This window comes from Tenrec ecaudatus, chromosome 8 (assembly GCF_050624435.1).
Source record: "Tenrec ecaudatus isolate mTenEca1 chromosome 8, mTenEca1.hap1, whole genome shotgun sequence".
Taxonomy (NCBI): domain Eukaryota; kingdom Metazoa; phylum Chordata; class Mammalia; order Afrosoricida; family Tenrecidae; genus Tenrec; species Tenrec ecaudatus.
The window spans coordinates 160740369-160760900 of NC_134537.1; the positions used below are offsets into that span (position 1 = coordinate 160740369).

The 20532-nt window shown below is 53.8% G+C and overlaps 1 protein-coding gene across 2 annotated transcripts in view; it reads right to left on the minus strand.

The window, feature by feature from the left end:
* Positions 1-528: 528 nt before the first annotated feature.
* The window catches only part of LPIN1 (lipin 1), an 86337-nt gene continuing 66333 nt past the window's right edge, over positions 529-20532 (minus strand). For both annotated transcript variants that reach the window (XM_075557095.1, XM_075557094.1), the window contains exons 18-21: positions 14932-15084; positions 6975-7089; positions 6002-6105; positions 529-2958 (exon numbers count right to left, since the gene is read on the minus strand). In XM_075557095.1, coding sequence (XP_075413210.1) covers positions 2799-2958; positions 6002-6105; positions 6975-7089; positions 14932-15084 — 532 coding nt within the window. In that variant the 3' untranslated portion in view covers positions 529-2798. The remainder of the gene's footprint in view (positions 2959-6001; positions 6106-6974; positions 7090-14931; positions 15085-20532) is intronic.

Sequence of the window (20532 nt, forward strand, 5' to 3'; positions counted from 1 at the left end):
AGGAATCATGACAGTGTTTGGTGTGTAAGAGTCCACTAGTCGAAGATGTCACGTCGTTGATTCAGAATGAAAAACTAACCCAGGTACACAGCTGAGAAGTCAAGAGCCCCCAAACTGAGGGCAGTAGAGGGGAAGCTACAAGAAGACCCCTTCTTTAACAGCGACATGTTGAACTCCAAGGGCACGGCCAGAGAGCCACAGATGTACAACCGTGATCCACAGCCTGGTGCTCTGCCCTCCCCCGCCGGGCAGAGAAAGCCCAATGGCCACGCCCCCTCCTCTCTTCCCTCATCCCTCCCATGGGCACCGTGAGATTGTGAGATCGCACCACTGTCAATCCACAAGAACGAGGGAAGGCTGGCCCTTTAATCGTCAGTACTGAACAGCTCCATACCCTCGAGTCTTTCTTACAGCAGAGAATAAAAACGATGTGATTGATGTAACACACTGGAGAGCCAGCAGCTTAATAGCTTAAGGAGAATGACTAAAAAATTCACACACCTGATGCTCAGAGAGTTCTTTCATCCATCTCATTTATTATGGGATTTGTAACTCCTGCACTCCAGCACAGTCAAGTATCACATCGTCGCACCCGCACATACAGGTACAGAACACGTGTGGCAAGTACATATATGTAAAGCAGCGACCCCAACCTAAGATTGACAGGGGAAGTCCCTTGGAAGGTGGGCTCACTGGCCTCCGTGTCCCAGGTGCGGTACCCCTCTGTGCTTCATCTCCTAAGATGCATATGGCTTATCACACAGAGTGACTTTTCCACAGGGCAGCTTTTGACGTGTGGTCCAAAAATACAGCACTCTAGCGCAGAACCACAGGGTTCAGTGGGTAATCAGCCCGTACACGCACTCAACACACGCGTGGCTGTGGCCTGCATCTGGGCCTCGGGTCCAGAAGCTTCGAGGTAGGGCATTAATGAACGCTACAGCCCCTCCCCAGGCCCACAGAGATCTGACAGTCTTGCTAGAAGGCATGCGTGTGCCCAGGATAGAGGGGTGGGTTGTCAAGGACACCCAAAGGAGGGCTTCCAAGGTACATGCTCCCAGTGTGGGCGGGGGTGTTCGTCCTGGAGGAGGGCCCCTCCACCCAGGCTCTGGGCTAGAGCTTCTCCTGGGGACCAGGGGGAAAGTACGTGAACCTTTGGGCACCCATGAGCTCGCCCTTTGGTCACCAGGGTTGGGATTCGCTCAGCGGTGCCCACGTGGCGGAGGGCTTCATGATGCCGGCCGCTCAAGGTGGTTAGTGAAGGAGCAGAGCTATGGGGCAAATACTTTAATGCCTCCCAGAGGGGATCTTATTTGCATGTTTGCGTTTCTACACGTGCCCGGGGATCCCCACCCCTCCTGCATGCACACAGGGATGCCTGCCCTTCTCTGGATGTCCACAAGGGGGACGAGAGCCCAGGAGTCAAGGAAACCCTCACAGTTCAGAGACTCCCGCCCCACCCTCCCCAGGAAGGCAGGCAGGCCTAGTAGAGAGAGGCTTTCTTTCACAGAAAGAGTAAAAGGTCATCAGACTGTTCCGCTTTGTTCCTCCCGGGATGCTACTTAAACATGAAAACATTTCAATCACTGGGGTAGAGCACTCCTAAAAAAAAATACTACCAAGTCAAAAAATACAGCAAAATCTTCGACCCAAATAACTTCACTTTTCAAACTGGTCTCTCCAAAAGCCAATTGAATAAACAAGTAAAAGAACATCTCTCCTAGTGATCGCCCATCCATTTTCATTTAACCTGAGAAGGGGGGGTGGGGGGAACGCTGAGAGAGAAAAGAAATAATAAAGTTTTACTCTAAAATCCCAGAAAGAGTGGTGGTCAGTCTTAGGAGACAGACAGGGGTCAAAGGCCTTTGGATCATCTGACACATTTTGGTTTTTGGCTTATTAGTGACAATTGGAATCCCTTCTGGCTAAATTGCTCTTCACCACCACCCAATCCGATCAGGTAATAATAGTACCAACAACGAATATAATCAAAACTTCCTGAAATGATGGTCTTCAAACCAACTGGTTATTTTTGAGAGCACCCAGCCAAAATCACCACCACCACCCTCAACTGGCATAAGCTCTGCTCGAGCCCGCATGCCCAGCATCCCCCTGTGCTGGGGCACCGGACTGATTAATAAAATAAACACGGCCTTCGTGCCCCTGACTGTGATTTCAAGTTAAGGCATGGCACAGTTACGGAGAGCTAGATCAAAGCACAGTCGCGATTCAGTGCCGGCCGCAGACGCAGAAAGGCATCACTGTCCCAGCCTTAGCGGCAAGGCGGTGAGATGCAGGGGTGGGGGGGGGCAGAGATACACCAATCACTTGGGGTATGCTTGAATGTATCACTTGAGAAGTAGGCAAATACTGCAAGGCAACATTCCCTAGGAGCAAGCTGGGAACCAGCTGAGCCTGCCCGCTTCCCCAAGGCCTCGGGGAAGATCCCTGGGCCCTGCAGTCCTCGCTGCCCTGTGCACGGTGGGTGGCACAAGCACGATAAGCAGCACACCACACGTGTCCCCTGCGTCACTCACTCATTACCAAATATGGTGCCATTCTGGCTTCTCCAGCTGGTAGGGTGCCCTCCAACCCACCGCCACCCTCAGCTCTGGGGAAGCGCCGGACACCCGCCTTTAACACGGCCTTGGCGAGGGAGGGGGCACGCCCTCCATAGGGAATGACTGTACTTCCAGTCTTGAGTCCCAGCGGCCGAGGCTCACAAAGCCTTATCCTTTAATGTGCGGCGCCCAGTTGTCTCTGCTGCTGGCAAGAGAGAGAGGCTGCTGGGCCGGGTTTTAGGTGGAGGCTGAATGAACGTCCTGGTTTTCGAACGGTGGCAGTGGCTCCCTCCAGAAGGTGAAGTTGCTGAACGTGTCGGAGCAGGGGAAGTCTGAAGAGTGGCTTCTTTTCAGCAATGGGAACACGTGGTCCACCACCTCACAGAGCCGCACGTACCTGCAGGGGACAGGGACGGAGTGACCATCAGCGGCGGGCCTCGGGGGGTGCGGGGCTCAGCGCGTAGCAGAGGGACAGCTTGGAACAATGTCGTGCTACGCTCCCAGGCAATCAGAGGCGCCATCCGGGGTCTGAAGGGACTTGGGTGGAGAAGACTTCTTGGAAAGGGGTGGGGGGGACTTGGCTGTGCTGCCGGGGGAGGGGAGGGGTACAGAGCAGCCGCTGCAGGGCTGGGGGATGTTTAGAAATCAGCAGGGCAAGGAAGAGGCAGGTGCAGTGTTGCCAGGAAAAGATCAGAAGTAAGGGCGTCTTTGGACCATCAAATAAGGGTTAGCTGATGGTGGCACCAAGAGAAAACTCGTGGGCCCTGGAGGGGAGGAGACAGGGCTTGGTCTTCAGAGCTGCCCTTGACCAGCTGAGCAACCTTGGCAAAGGACCTCTTCCTGCAATGGTGAAAGAGGCAGAATGAGAGTCGTGCCAGACAGAGCCAACTCTGGGAGCCAGGCCCGGCCCATGCTGGGCACCCAGTGAGCTTTCTCAGCAATGCATTCTTAGCATGTCTTGGGGGACATAAAGCTAACCGTAAGGTCAGTTGTTCGAAACTGCCAGCCACTCTGTGGAAGAAAGATGAGGCTTTCTACTCCCGTAAGGAGTTTCCAGCCCCAGAACCCACAGCGGCAGTTCTCCCATGTCCCACAGGGTCCCTGTGAGTCGGCATCGACTCGATGTCGGGGTGAGTTGTGTGTTTGTTTGTTTGTTTGTTTTTAGGGAAAGAAAAGCTCTGGAGAAGCTCAAAGTCCAAAGACATAACTGTGTAACTTCTGACCAGAGCCTTGCCCTCCCTGGGCCCCAGGGGCTGCCTCTTTGCAGCATGGAGGGTGGGTCTAGCTGTGATTCTCAGAGGACTCTCCATGTCTTCAGGAGCGCCAGTTACTCTGGCTTAAATTACGAGCAGTGCAGTGGCCGCACGGGGCGTGCCTCCAAGCAGGGCTGCTGACACCCTCAGTCGCTCCCCGACACCCAGGGATCCCTCCTTCAGTCCCTGGGTCCCTGGCAGGGCCCATTTCCTAAGAACCTAAAAGGAGCCTTTGAAAGCCAAGCTCCAGGAATTAGCATGTTCTGAGGCATAAAATAATGTCACACAAGGATGATGTGTGTATTTAATAAAGGACCTCTCCAAAGGACTTATGAGAAATCCCGTGTTCGCACAAATTGGGGTGGGGAAAATCTCAATGAACAGGCGTTTTCTCTTTTGTCTGTATTAAAGCAAACAATTTTTTTAAAAAAAGCTCTTTGGCTTTAAAGGCATCTATGCTGAGCATGGTGGCTGTGGGAGCAGGGCCCAGAACATCCAGGATCCAAAGTGACCCTCACGTCCCAGCTCCGTCCACATGCCTCCTACTGACCCAGCCTCCATCACAGGGCTCACACGCCAACTCTCACACATGCAGCAAACACACAGGGCTCACACACCGACTCTCACACGTGCAGAAAAACCACCACCACTGCAACGCAAAAAAGCACCAAACCTTTCCATCCTGCATGGATCCCATTTATCTAGACATGCCAGGCTCAAAGGAGCAGGCTCTCCTCAGCTTGGCAGCACATTCTGAGCCAGACAGAATGTCTCCCAGAGGGAGGAGAGACTCTCTCATGGGGGCGAGCACACTCCCTGGTCTGTGTAGCAGATTTAAGCTTTTCTTTGGCAATCAGCTCAACGGTCTCCTCTAGTTGACCCAGCACGCATCTCTGTCCCAGAGTGTTGGAAAATGGACTACCTGCCCCCACAGGCCTTCAAGGCAAAGGTTGGATCCTACAACCCCCATTCTCACGTCCCTCAAGCCAGGCTGCCACTTGGCTGCCAGCTCGGCTGTCTCCCCTGCCATTCTCGTTTGGACCTTCCACAGAAACCTCCTGGCTCTGGTTCCTCACGGAGGGCATGGAATGCTGACATCGCCGGGGCGGCCAATTTTAACAAAGGAGGGGGAAGAAATGGAGGATAGGACTAAGCTATGAAGTAAAGGCTGTGCCGTTGTTCTGAGGATCAGATGGAAGCCTGGCGGGGGCCGGCGTAGTGAAGGCTGGCAGACACCTCTCCTCTCTGCCCCGAAAGGGGACAACTGATGGGGAGTTGGGCTCCAGCGCTTCAGAGATCATCTCAATAGTGAGAGGCGGCTCTGCAGGAGTCGGCATTCCCACTCTGGCTACAAGCACCGGATGCCTGGAGAAGACAGTCTCTAGGAAGACAGGAGAGCGTGAATTCCCAGGTCTAACTCTGCCAGAGGGCGCCTGGGATCACTGAGTCACACACTCTTCTCCAGGTCTGCGCAGACCAGGTGGGAGGGCACTTGTCGGCCTGGCCTGACGTCCCCCAGCAGGCAAAAAAAAGCCCCAGAGCCTGGCTCACAGGGGGAGGAAATGTTCTCCCTTCTATGATGCAGGGACCCAAAGTAGAGCACTTCCTGGAGACCAGGTGATGCCACAGCCCAGCAGAATGCCTCATTAAAAACCGTGATCCAAGTTAGCCCGCGGACCCAGGGAAACTGGGTTTTGACCAAAATGTATGTAAGCAGAATTCTTGTAACGACACACAACAGTGTTTCTGGCAAGAACATTATTACAGGTCAGGATGTGAAGGGATCAACAGCTCTGGTCTTTTAAACATAGCTGCATGTGACATTTCCATGTGGTTGAATTTCTAATTCTCATGCTGGGTTCCCAGAATTAACCGGGCAAATCCGAACCATGGGTTTTCAAGTCACTCAATCCCCTGCTCTAGCAGACGCTAGCCACTGCGAGAACTTCAGACCCAGGGGGCAAGGGATTAAAACATTTTTTTTCTTTGCAGAGGTTAATTTGAATGGTCCAAAGATTAAGTTTGAGGAAAGCGACAAGAAGTCACAAGACCACCTTTTTTCACAAGAGAAATGAGCGTGGAGGGCACAGAAGACGAGGAGCGGAGGGAAACAGCCTCGTGGGAAGGGCCCAGGGCAAGCACAGCGGCCACCACCAAGCAGCCCCGGGAGGTGTCCCCGCGACTCACGAGGAGATGTTGGTCTTCGCGTGTTCCTGCACCAGCTCTCCCTTGGGATTGACGGTGAAGATTCTATTCAGAGACACTCCGACTTGCTTGTATGAGTAGACATCCTGTATTGGGCAGAGGCCATTGAACGTGTACTTTAAAACCATGGAGGCAAACACGGAGCATGCCCGACCTCCTGGAATATTAGAAGATGTTCACTAGCCAAGCTGTGCTATCGACAAAGACTACCCTTTGACGTGAAGCCATGAAACGCACCCTCCCCACCCACCCCCACCTTCCAACCTCATCCTCTCATCTGCCCCCGAACTGAGGTGCAGCTTGCACAGCCTACCGCGTGCCCCGTGAGTCTAGCAGTCCCTAAAGTTCATCTCCGTAGCCACTGCCTTGTGTCACGATTTTGAAAGTACGAGAATTTTCTTACTGGGCTGCCGGTGCCCAGCTGAAATCCAGGTCAGTAAGTGAAGACTTGAACAGGCCTTCTAGAAAGCGGGGCTGGCCCGTGAGTGGAACACCACCCCACTTGAACCAATACGATCTTACACTGAAAGGTGGAATTCGCCACCCTCCTCAGGGTTGGTTTGGGGGCTCCCGTATGAGGGAACGGGTCTAATCCTATTACGTATTCCCGTTTCACTGGCCTGCTTAGCCAGCAGGCAGCCACGTGACAGACGGCACACAGATGTGCCCGCCTTTGCCGTTTAAACGGAGCAGCTAGGCGGGACTGGGAGGAATTGGGAGTTTCTAGCCCACATCACCTGTTTCACACCTTGCCAACCTTGACAGAAAACAGGGGTTCGGGAGACCGTTTAAAGTGTTAAACAGCTAGTCAGCGGGCCATTTCTTGCAGGATGTAGGCTGGGAATCGGGCTTCCTAGTGGAGCCTGAGAGATCGCTCCCAAGCCAGGGTTTCCGACGCGGCCGTGAGGCGAGGCGGTCGTGTGGCAGGCGCCGAGAGGCCCCGTGCAGCACTTACAGCGGGCCGGTTCCCGAAGGCAGCGTAGAAGGGTTCCACATTGGGGAAGAACAGGTTTCTGATGTCGGTCAGACACTGGACCTTAAACTTCTCCGGCTTCTTTTCGATCACCTCTCTGTTCAAACGAGGAAGTCGTCAGAAGGGCACGTTCCGTTCATTAGCAAGCACCCTTTTTAACGTTCCAGGGCTACCACCTCCCCTAATACAATTTCATGACTTCACACTGTAAACATGCCTGAAGTCGCTGGCTGCCCCCCCAAATCAAACTCACTGCCACCGAGTCAATGCCGACTCATAGCGACCCCATGGGCTTCCGAGGCTGCGACTGTTGACTGCGGTAGAAAGCCCACCTTGCTTCCAAGGAGCCACGGGGGGTTTCGAACCGCCAGCCGTGTGGAATGCAGCCCAACGTGTGACCACACCACCACCAGGGCTCGGTCACACTGACCCTATCTCCTGACAAACAAAAGCACGAGGCAGATATTGAGTCAGGACTTTAAAATCGTTATCCCTCTTCCAAACCAACCAACGCCGCGCCCCCCCAACCCCCTGGAGAACGGATTTCAGCCAGAGCAACACCTGCAGAGCACAGAGGAGGGAGGGGTATTCTTGAGCGCACTTGGAGTTGGCGTGACCTCAGAGAGAACCCGAGGAAGAAACGTGTGGACCACGGCGGGGCTAATCTCAGTCTCAAATGCAAACCCCTCGCTGATGCCTGGGACAGGGCCTCAAACATTTCCTAGAAAATGCCTTTTGGTTCCATTTCCCCATAAACAGTTAGGCACCATCTTAGACCACAAACTCACCCAGCCTTTACCACCAAGTCCGCTCGGGCTGGTGCTTGTCTGAACAAGGTAGATCACCAGGCCTTTCTTCTGAGGCACCTCTGGGTGAACCCTCACCTCCCCCGCTCAGTAGCCACCAAGTGCCCCCAAAACTCTGCAAAGTTACCCCACTGGGGAATAAATGCTGGCATCGCTACAGGAATGCCAGGGTGATGTTAACAGCTAAAAGCCACGCGACATCAGACAAAAGTACGAGCATCTCAATCGACGCAGAAAGACGTACAGGCGTGCCCCGAGGAATCCTGCTTCCGTGGTCTGCAGTCAGCAAATAACACCATTTTTACAAACGGGGTTGTGGTAATTGCACCCAAGAACAAGTGTGTGTGTATGGGGGGGGGGGGTGTTGGTGGCAATGGTGCCCAGAGCTAGTATACTGGCACCGCTGGCCAAGCAACAGGTGCCCATTGGTGATCATTCTCACAATATTTCAAACTTTCCACAATGCACCCTTCACCGACTACCGTGTGGCACCGGCATAACTTTGCACACTCGGGAAACACTGTACATTATCACCCTGTGCCCGCATCTGCTGTAACTAACGCAGCATCTAGTCGAGGGGACACCTTTCAAACCAGGAGCCAGAGGCAACACTCAAAAGACGTCTATCGTCAGGCGCCCTACTAAGTGCTTGAGAAAATATCGCAGAGGGTGGCTACGCTCCTCCGGCTTCCTGATCATCACAAGCCAGGGGTCAGAGGAGCGCCCACCCTCCCGGCTTGTTCAGCCTGATGCCAGCCGCTCTGCCCGAGGCCCTCTGCTTCAGCATTGGGTGACCCCCACAGAGCTCACAGACAATGCCCACGATGACGGGGCTTTACTAGGAGTCAAAAGATCGGCACAGGGGACCACGTGGCTGAGAGGCTAAGGAAAAGAGAGCGAGCCTGGGTTGCTGGCTGAGGAGAGGTGATGCTGTGGACTGAGGCATGGGGCATCCGGATCCTGACTGGTGGCGGCCTAGTAACTTCCCTAATTGGAGTTTTGTGTGGCCATTACAACAAATTACCAAACCCAACACAGAAGTGGCGGGCCATGGGAGGAACTGCTGGTGTCGGAGGAAGGAACAGAAGGGAGGAAGGTGCCGGACTCTGCCTCTGGGGCTGCGGCGGGGGGATGGGTGGGGGTTCGAGGGGGAGAGCTGTCAGGTATGATGCCAAGAGCGCCATGATGGAGACCACTCTCCTTCACTCTACCTGCATGGTCCCGCAGGTCCTAGCCAGCGCAGCGAGGGAGGAAAAGTAAATAAAACCCATAAGGATTGGAGAAGCGGGGGTGGGCAGAAGAGACGAGAGCAGAATCGTATCTACATAGAAAGCCCACAGGTCCTGCAGATGGATTATCGGTATTAATAAAACCAACCGCATATTCATGGCTCAGAAACAGGTAGGAACCGGAAATCTGTACCCAGTGTTTTAAAAAGACCTTTAAAATTTCGGGTGTCTAGGATTAACACTAACAGACAATGTGCCACAGATGAAAGGGAGTGACTTCACTGTCACCACGCCCTGGGTCAGTGATGGCGGGCGGACCGGCAGGTGCCATATTCCTGAAGTGGAAACTTCCGTGTTACAACTGAGCAAATCACACGGAAGAAATACGGAGAAAGGTGTGGACAGACTCGCCCGGATGAGGAAACACAAAGGACCCATCAATGGGCGAAAGAGACAGTCCCTCCTCGCCAGACTGAAGAAAATGGCCCTGTCCCAACTCACCTACAAACTCCACCTAAAGACTTAAAAACAGCGAGGGCGTCTGCAACCGGGGATCCTGCCCGGATACAGAAGTACCAAAATCCCAGAGCCCACTCACCGCCTGGTATCCACCTCATCCTATTGGTTAATTTTACTCTCGCAGCCAGTCAATGTCACTTGTCCCAGGCTGAAAACATCTCAGACACAGCACCACAGGACACTAAGCCACAGATGGAATAGCACCTTCCTTCCAAAAAGGTGGACACCGTTGCCTGTGTTTGCCTAACCAACTCCAGAAGCTTAACGCTGCTCAGAAACCCAGCGTCGGGGAGTACAGCAAAGGCTAATTTCTTCAGCCTCAACTCATGCCGAGAAGACGGGGCTGGTACTCATTAAGAACACGTGAAGGGGCTTCGCAGGGCTCCGGGGGAAATTCCATGATCTTTTAATCCCCCATTTCCCACAAATATCTCGAAGTCCCTCACTCACTGTGGTTGTCTAGCCTTCATGCGAAGCATGTGAAGCGTTGGCTCCACAATCCGGTCGAGACTCAGCTCAGTTTCTACTTTCATGGGAGGGGCTCCCCAACCAGTCCCCCCCCCCCGCCCCCCCAGACATGTTCCCTAGAATGAGAGGACTTTACACTTGGAAAAGGATCCTTAGGATCTTTGACTCCAATCCTTTCACTTTAAAAAGGGAGGCCTCTCTAGTCACACCACCACGTAGTCCCATGCCCCTTCCACCCCAAGTCCCAGGCTCTAAGTCCCCCTGCGGAACGCTCTCTACCAGCCGGGCCCAGCTGAGAGCTGACTTCTGCAGACATGCATAATCGCTCACCAGCATTCTTTCCCTTTGCTCCAGCGTAAACCTTGGTGTCTATTCAGAACTGTACCCCATTGGATTAGCTTGCCCATAGGTGTTATGGACTGAACTAAGTCATCCTCCTCCCCCACACCTGCCCCCAGGATTATGTTGAAATACAAGGCTGGAACCTGAGACTGTGGGCCTGTAAGGAAATAGGGTCTTTGGAAATGCTATCCGTTGACAGCAGTGGATCCGAAGCCCAGCTGAGCCTTACAAGAGACAGGAGATCTTGCGCTCAGCTGTGCCCCATCTCATGACCGGTGACCTTGGGCTCAGAAACCACCTTTGAGGGTGACGGCATCCTTCGCCACGCTGTCTGCCAATTTTCCTCAGCTGAATCCGTAGTCTGGCAACCAATTACTCTTTGCATGAATGCAGGGTGCTCAGAAAGCACGCTGGGGTTTTCCAAGGGTCAGAAAGAAATCCTAATTAGAAGTCACTTCCATAGAAGACTGTTTAGTCAAAAGGTGTCTTCTAGCTCGCTCTCTTGCAACGGTGCCCAGCTATCCCAGGGGCTCAGACTGGCTTTCACTTGACACCTCGACTGCATTTGGCCCCCTGGGATATCACCAACTGTGCTTTGGAAGGGGAACCAGAGAGGGCCCCAAAGCAATGCCTGCTTCTTCTCCGTCAGTGGCCAGCTCCGGAGCCTAATTCAAGGGGGATGTGCTTGCGGAGCCCAGGTGACGGCGGTGTGCTTACTCAATGGGCTGCCATTAGGGCTAGAGGTTCGAAACCACCAGCCGCTCTGTGAAGATGAGGCTTCTCCTCCCATGAAGAGGTGCAGTCTTGGAAGCTCACGGGGCTGTTCTACCCTGTCCTATAGGGTTGCCACGAGTCAGAACAGAGTCCAGTGGCAGTTGAGTTTGGATTTTTTTGGTTCTGGGGTTGCTGGATGGAAGATTTGGGGAAGCTGCTTCCTCAATTTGAGTCCGAAGCAAAAGAAAAATCGTGGTTGGCTCGTTTGTCACTGTTGTTGGGTTGCTTCCTTCGTTTCTCGCACCTGGGGAACCCGAGGAAGACCCCAGTACGGCTCTACCAATGGAAGGGTCCAGGCCGAGGAACGGAACGCTCCCGCTGCTACCTTACCGGCTCGATTGAAGAAAAGCAGGCCAGGTTTACAGGCCTCCACTAGAGACCTCCGTCCACTTCCAACCGTTGCCTCGGGCCATCTTGCCCTCAACTTGCCAGCCCATCTGTGCGGTCGTTATTGTGGAGTCTGGTTTGGATCCGGAATCTCTGCTTTCAGATTCTCCCCGGAGCTTGCTGTAGCCTACTTGTTCACTAACTGCCACCGTGTGTGTGTGTGTGTGTGTGTGTGTGTGTGTGTGTGTGCTGTAGCCCACTTGTTCACTAACTGCCACCGTGTGTGTGTGTGTGCTGTAGCCCACTTGTTCACTAACTGCCACGTGTGTGTGTGTGTGCTGTAGCCCACTTGTTGACTAACTGCCACCGTGTGTGTGTGTGTGTGTGTGTGTGTGTGTGTGTAGGGGGGGATAAGTAACATGTACTTAACATAAAGTTACCATTTTAACCATTTTTAAGTGCACGGCCCTGCAGCACTGCCAGCTAGCACACCCTGCGTGCAGCACTATCACGCCTTGTTTCCAAAACGTGCTCACCACCCTGGGGAGACGCTGCACCCTTTCAGCAGCGGCTGGCCCCCTCACTCCCCACCCCGCAGACCACGGAAACCACTGATGGATTTTCCACCTCTACTGATTTGTCTTTTCTAGCTCTTCCATCTAAAAGGGAGGTAGACACACACACACACACACACACACACACACAATCACACAGGAGGAAAACGGCCAGGAGGAGATACAGCGCCAGAGTGCGGGTGGCCTGGAGCCGCCGCTGGAAGCTGGGAGAGACCGGGAAGGATTCCAATTCCCACTCTCACCTCCCCTGGACTTCCCACCTCCCCATCCCAGGGCCCCAGAGCCATAGCCCATGTGACGCCCACCATCCGCATGCCCTGCCTCCAGAGCTCTGGGACAATGGATTTCTGCTGTTTGCAGCCAGGGACTCTGAGAGCCCCTAACCAAGGAGAATGGGGAGGCCCTCGGTGTTCCCGGCAGAGGCGGAGGGCTTACCCATCAGTTCCAGAAACCCTCAGAACAGTGAGCACCCACAAAGGCTTTGGTCAGGCTGTAGCGAGAAAAGTCCAAGGCCAATGGCCCACTGACTTCAGAAGCACCTCTAACTCCACAGAGAGGCCGCCGTGAGGGGGTCTCGTTCGTGTGTTGAAAGGAAGGCCTCCCGGACCCAACGTGTTCTTATTCCTTTTTCGAGGCAGCTATCAAAGGAATAACGTTGGCTCTTCATTTTCCCCAACAGAAATCTTAGTGCTTGAGGTACACGCGTGAGTGGCTTGTTACACACGTATCCACTGGACTCCGGGAACACCACATTCCACTAACATACAGGCGCTAGCTCAGAGATACGGCATTCCGGTCCCACACCACGACAGAGTAAATATCCCCATCAATCAACCAAGACATACGGATTCCGTGGTTGCTCATTGCATGGAAGTCCTGTTTACACTGTACTGTAGTCCAGGGCTGGGGGACACCCAGGTTGTGGGCCGTACAAAGTGCATACCAGCCTGCGGTGTCTCCAGCCAACATCGTACGCCTCACCAGAGAAGAGGTTCCCACCATCACGCAGGGCTGAGTTAACTGTTTGCAAATGATGCTCTAAGCACCCAAACGGCCCTATGCAGAACAAGGTTCCCCAGCCCTGTTGTCTATTAAGGAACTCTGACGGTGTTGTGGGTTATACACTGAGCTGGTAACCACAAGGTCAGCAGTTTGAAACCACCAGCTGCTCCATGGCAGAAAGATGAGGCTTTCGGCTCCCGTGAATATTTGGTTCGTCTCTGCGAGTCAGAATCGGCTTGGTGGCAGTGAGTTTTGATAGTTTGATATTACAACACGTAATATTATGAGAAGTACCAGAACATGAGAGAGATATAGGAGCTTGTCACATACTGTGGGGATACTGACACCAGAGACTGGAGCAAGGTGGGTGAGAGTCACAAATTTCATGGCAACTTGGTATACGGAAAAGTGTAGGGGTGGAGTCTAGCCTGTCAATCAGATAGCACAGCCTGATGATGCCCCCTTGTGGGTGTGGCCTTCTCATAAGGAGGACCCTGGGGACCTCCCCTTCTCTCTCAGCCTCCACCCTTCCTGCTGGTTGATGCTGGTTGCTGCGAGCCCTGTGACGTGCCACCAGCATTGGATCCACATGACTCTGCACCCACCAACCTGCGGTCTCCCTGCACTCTGCACCATGGCATGTGGCTGCGCGAGTCTGCAGAGGGACTAATGGACTAGTATCGGACATAGGGGCTTGATCGGGACTGGGCTGCGATGTTTTCTCCACGTGTAATTACTTCCTGGCGTGAAGCTCTCTCTTACACACAGGAGGGTCTCTGGAGGGGTTTCTCTGTGGTCAAGCCGGCCTAACACAGCAGGGCTGCCACTCACCTTCAATTTGTCAGCAATGCAGTATCTTCAAGCCAAGAGGAACAAAGTGCAATGAAGGGAGCGAGCCTGTATGTGGGTCTCCACTGGGTCTACACTCTTAGAACAGCTCTTACAACTTCAAGCACGCCACAGAAGCCAGAGTTTTGTCGGGGATTCTGCCTAGATTTTTTACTGAGAAGATGAGAGTTGCCATGGGAGCTCACTGACTAGAGGAAAAAGTCTACCACAGTCACAACAAGGAAAAAGTCTCAATGGCGTTCAAGGCAGATATTCAAGACGCGTCAATGTGACTCGGGGTCCACCTGGGCTCTCCCGTGGTTTTGCATGGTTACCAACACCAAGGAGCTAACACGGCCCCCAAAATCAGGTGGAATCTTGCCCAAGCCACCCAGTGCCCTACACTCCATTCTGGAAGGATCTGTGTCCTACACTCCATTTTGCTTTGGGAAACAACTCCAGGGGTGAAGCGAGGGGGAAGCCCACTTTCTCCCTGCGGGCCACTACCCTGAGACTGGTTTGCCTTCCTGGAAAGGTGAAGAGAGAGACGGTGGTAAGACATTGGCTAGTGGTCAGATGGAGGACCACTAAAATAAACACAGGGCTCCGAGAAAAGAGAACGGTTATCACCGCTTGGCTGTGTGGAGGCAGCTGGTAGCGGAGTCACTTAACCAAGCCTCATTTCAGAATAGGTGGATCAGCGGCACTTCTCCAAGGTAACAGAACCAGACAGGCAGAGCGAAGGGGCGGCAGGAGGGCAGGTAGCTACATGAAAGGAGACCAGCACGCCCTGAGACACAGAACAGAGCACACCATTCTGAGAAACGGAGGTAGTTCAGGACAACGCCCGATGGATCGGGCAGCAGCGCTGTGCCGAGCGGCTGTTTCTGGCACTAAGGAAAACCGGAAGGAAGCAGGGAAGGGAGGCGAAAGGGAGCAGGGGGAGGCAGTGCTTTTTCAGGCCTTGATCTGGTGTATGGATGCTGGCTGGGGAAGGCCCATTATGAGGCTCCTGCAAACGTCCAGTGAGGAAGAAAGAGGGTCCCAGAGAATGGGGGGTAGGTCGTACCTGTGCAGGGCGGAGAAGAGACTGCTTGGACTCAGCAGCAGGGGTCCTTGGGGTAACACCGTGCCCCTCTCGTTAACCCAGTGCAGGTACCCTCTCGTCATGTCTGCCATCCCGATGGCACGTGCAGAGCAGTAGAGAAACTTGTAGCCATTTCTGGAAAAGACGGGAAACACACACGTAGCATCATCGTGAAGGATGATGTTTTTGCCATCCCAAACTAAGGGTGTTTTATAAAGACGGACCTTGTTGAAAGCTCTCTCACAAATAAAAGCCCACCGGAGACACAATCTTATTTTGGGGAGCGAGGGAGGCCCGTGGGAACACACTGCACTGTTGTTTGCTGGGCACTTCCACATTCATTCCTTCATTTATTCTTCAAAACAATGCTGCTAGGGAGCCTGAGGTTCAGCTCCTCAGACTGACCAACCTCCCTGCATCTGTGCTGTCCATCCTTCCCCCTCCCCACCTCCACCCACTGCTCCTAACTATAAACCACCTCCCTTGCCAGGTCACAGACTGCTCCATCCAGGCAGTGAGGCATACACCACCAGCACCCCCAACACCACTAAATCCTCCTTCTCTATTGGAAAATGCCTCCCCAAACTCCAAACTCACTGCCACCAAACTGACAGACCCTGTAGGATGGGGCAGAGCTGCCCCGTTTCTGAGTCCCGTCTTTCTCCCGGGAGGGGCTGGTGGGTTTGAACTGCTGACCTTTCGGATAGCAGCCCAACATGTAACCACAACGCCCACTCGGGCTCCTGCATACTTCCTACCAGTATGCAAAATACGCTACAATTACTCCCCTAAAATCAAACCAAATAAAAGACAAAAGCAACAACAACAAAAAATCCTCAGCAAGCCTTAGGTCCTTCTCTGGCTGAAACCCCACTGCGCTCTCCCCCTCGACAGCACGTTTCTTTCAGAGTCGTTTATAGTCACTGACTCTGCTCCTCGCTGACTCTCTCCTCTCCTCACTCCACATAGGCTTTTGTCCCCACTCGGGTCAGTGCCCTTGTCAAGGTCACCAAGGTAAATGGTGCCCATCTTGCCAAATCTAGCAGTCGGTGCTGGGGTCTCACCTTGGCAGTGGTACCATTCCACAGTGCCCGGTCCTCCCTGTAGAACGCTTCCTGCACTTGGCTGCCAGGACTCCACCATCCCTGGTTGCCCTGTCCTCAGGAGCCACCAGAGACCCGTCCTTCTCAGAACCTGTGCCTTGGCTGCCTCCATCTCCTTGACCCAGACTCCAGAGGCTGGGGTGCCCCAGGGGCCCAGGGGTCACTCCCCCGACTACCTGCCCGCCCTCCCTAGGTCATCTCATTGTTTTTGCCACACCTAAGCTGGAGGAGTGAGCAGTATTTGTCTGCTAGTCACAAATGCACTGCTCTAGCGGCAGGACCATGTTCCTGCTGCTGGGATCGAGTGTCTGAACGGACCAATGGCTATTAGCATTAAGTGCACACCAAGTTTCAAAGGTCTAGTATAAAAAGACAGAAATGTGCTGTTTCTCACCTGACAGTATATTCTGTGGTTACATGTCCATAATGGTAATATTCTGAATATACTGTTCTAAATAAATTAGTTAAAAACGTTAAATAACTCGGCACTACCAAGGTTCCTGCTTCTAACAGAGTAATCCTTTGCCATCATGAATGCCGGCCCATAGCGACCCTAGAGCAGCCAATATGCCAGGGTAGAACTGCCACTGTGGGTTTCCAAGACTGCAACTCTTCATGGGTGTAGGAGCCTCATCTTGCTCTTGTGGAGTAGCTGATGGTTTCGAACTACTGAACTTACAGCGAGCAGACCAATGCGTCACCCACACCACTGGGGCCAGTAACATCAAAACAGGCCGAGTCTGGAAGTCTAAAAATCTCAGGAAAGGGCGTTCTCTATGACTAGTCTCCTATCAGCCCCTCCCCCACCTCCACCCAAAGCAAGCCTCCACTCCACCACCACCAACTGTCCCCACTGTCCTCGCAACACCACCCCAATAGATGACCCCTGACTGCACCACCCACACCAGCTGCGTCGCTGGGACGGCCCCTCACCTCCTCCCCCGTTTCCTCTGGCCCCGCTCACCCCACGCAGCACCCAAGGAAGCGTAATCAGATCCTGCTCAAAACCCCCATCTGTTGGTTTACAGTGGAGCGCATGGTTTCCCAGGATAAAATCCAAAAGCTTCGCCGTGGCCTACAGGCCTCTAAAAAACCTGGCCCCGCGGCTGGCTGGCTCCCACCACCCATCTGCTACCTCACCGCCCCCACTCCTCACACTCCCGGCTAACCACACAGTTGTTGTCACCGTTTCTGCGGTGGTGGCGGCAGCGGCGGCAATGGCAGAGCCCATTCCTGGATGGGGCGTTTGCTCGGAGCATGATTCCCTCAGGCCTTCAGCTTGTGCCCTTTCCCTCTGCCAGGCCCTCGCCCCACTATCACCTCCCCAGAGGGCGCTGCCCTTGACCACTCTTTCTACAGCGGAGCGTACACGTGGGCACCACCAGTCATGCCGGGCACTACCCCCTGGCTCGGCTTTTATTTTTCTTCTTGGCACTTAGCCCTAAAATCATCCTCATCTGTTTGACAGGCTTACACGCTCATTCCGCACTCTGTCCCCACTGCTGCCAGCAGTGCCCAGCATGCAGTGGCGTTGAGTCAGTCCTGGCTGAATGGACAAGCACCAAGGCCCGACCCCCGATCCAACGGGGGCTCCACTTCAGACATGCGGTATTTTATGGTATTCTCAGCCCAAGAACAAAAGCTTCAAGATGGAAAACAAGAACATCTTTCTTTGTATTAGAAAGATCCTCTTGGAGCACAGGGCCCATCTGAAAAGGCAGAGACCAGTGTAATGAAACATCTCTGTATTTTAGCTCCAGACTGTGATCATTACAAGAAAACTACTCCTTCTGCAAACAGCGCCACCGGCCAACGTCCTACCAGGGGCCACCTGCAGGGGGCTCGGATGCTAATTCCGTTCCAAACGGGATTCTCAAACAGCATTTCAGTTTGATGAATGCCACCGGGTTGTTCTCACCAGGCAGGCGTTTGGCATCCAAGGGCATGACTAAATTTAGCCGAGAACCAGCTCTGGGGTGTCGCATCTGGGGAATGCCTGGATGGTGGTGGCAGGGCTGCCTCGCCACACCCTCACCCTCATGGAGGCTTTGCAAGCACTGGCAAGAGAACACCCGGTGGTCCGGCGGAAGCAGTTCTCCGAAGTTCACCTGCGAGAGTGCGTCTCGCGAGAGTGCGTCTCTCACAGGTGGGACCCTGCCCTCAGAGGGCATGGCCTGCAGGTTGAGTCGGTCCAGGTCTGCATAAGCCAGACACGCACCTGCCGGCCAGGCAGCGTCTCCGTGCACCCACGGCCAGATGGACGCCGGCTCCACGGGGACAGTGTTGTGGGGAAATAGGCAGTTCCACACAGAGGACACGTGGCAAAGCAGAGTGTCTACAGGTCTGGGGAGCACCCAGGAGCCAGAAAGACTAACTGCCTGAGAAGACACAGAGGATCCACGAACATGGGCCGCATCTGTTTCCCCAGGACGCTCAGCAACAATGGGAACTAGGCTCTGTCTGGGCAGAGTCCGGTGCAAGAGAGAAAGAGCAGTCCTTTCCCGGGGTCACTCCATCACGCCCGCGGGCACTCAGGCCATTCCAGCTGCCGGCCACCCGGGAGAGACTGGGTGTCTGAGACAGCACCTCCTGATGGGAGCCAAGAGACACCTTTCTCCCGAGGGCGGCAGACAGTGTGGAATCACTGACCCCTCAGACGGGCGAGTTGGGAGGGGAAGAGACCACGCTACAACCCACGGGAAGCTAGCTGTGACCATCGAGTATCTGCGGACACTGGGGGGCGCCCCGAGGTTTGAGAGCCGCTGTTGTGGAGGAGAGGCCCTCTGTCTCCCCGAGTCTTATCTGCACTCTTGTCGTTGTTCTGACTCACAGCGACAGAATCACTGTAACTCAGTCGTTAAGTCTGAGCCGTGGTGGCAGCCACTGCGTCAGTCCGTCTTGTCGAAGATCTTCCTCTTTCCCTGCCCAGCACGATGGTCTTTCTCTAGGCACCGGTCTCTCCCGACAACGTGCCCAAGAAGTCTCGTCAAGTCTCGCCACCCTGGCCTCTGAGCAGCACTCTGGCCGGACAGCTTCCAGATGGATCTGTTTGTCCTTTCGACACTCTTCATTCAAAGGCACCGATTCATCCTTGGCCTGCCTTCTTCAGAGCTCTTGACGCGGCCTGTCTGTTCAACACGTACTCTAACAGATAACCACCTGCTGCTTTAAGCAAGGAAGGGGCTGGGCGGCACAAACGTTCTGTTCACATCATCCCATTCTTGCTGGCCGAGAGCGCTCACTAAAGTACGCTAAGGAAGTAGTTGATGAAATTACATACATACTTGCTGCGGACAGGAGAAGGGGGAAAAGACCCTACAGAGTAGAAAATTATACTAGCTGTTGTCTGAACAGAGCTTCCAACAGAGCACAGCTATCTAGAGGTTTTAGGCAATAGGGGATTTTGTGCATCTGTTCGTATTTGCTAAGTACAGTCACTCCTCAGCTAGGACTATGTTTCTTGACATCCCACATTCATGATAAAAGTAAAAACTCTTCCATTCGATGAGCTTACAGCTTGATGAGGTGGAGGGCTTTCAGCCGTGGGGAGAGGGGATCTTCCAGGCGAGCTCCAGGAAGCCAGGCTGCACTGTGGCCAGAGCCTCTGGGGGGTGTGCACGCAGCCCCGAGCCAGTGGGCGCTGTTCAGGCCCCCGCCTCCGGTGTGACTCAAGTATCTGAAGCTGAGCACTGCGGTGGGGGTGGGAAGGGAAGACAGAAGCCCCAGAGGGGAGTTTGGAAGAAACGCCTTGGAGTTTCACATTGAAGAAATGCGTGCAAGTTGAACGACATCCCAGAGAGTCCAACTGGGCCTGCAGCTAGTTCCCTGTCACGTGGGGCCAGGTGCACTGGGCTCCTCGCAGGAGAGAGACAAAGCCTTCTACTCCGGTCATGAGCTGCATCTTGAAAAGCCCCACGGCCGGCTCTACCCTGTCCTGGACTGTCACTCACTATGAGCCGACCTTGGCCGACAGCACATGGCAGTGAGTCAGAGTTTGGACAACTAGTTCTACAAATAGTTGACAAAAAAAAAAACACATTTTAAGTAAAACAGAGAGTCTAGAAACGGGGTAAATCCCCCTCTCTGTGGACATCCCACTCTCCTTTGCACAAGACACTCCCACGCTCTCTCCCAGTAAATGCTTATTGCCACACGATAGTGAAAAAACCTCACAAAGTCCACCGATACAACATTAAGCACAGCAGAGTGGCACACAATACAATTCTGTGCGACAGTTAGAGAGAATGAGGCACACCTTCCATGTAACGGAAGAAGATACCAGGCATTCTTCAGTAATGTGATTATTTACAGGTGTCTGTCCGGTGGGCAGGGAATATGTGAAAGCTTTTTTTAAGTCCAGCTGGAAGGACCCACTCTGTCAATCATTCCATCTCTAGGGAAAGAGTAAGTTTGGAGGTAGGGAAGAGGAGGAAACTCAATTTCTGTACTTTAGGATTCCTGTCATCTTTGGCCCGGTGTT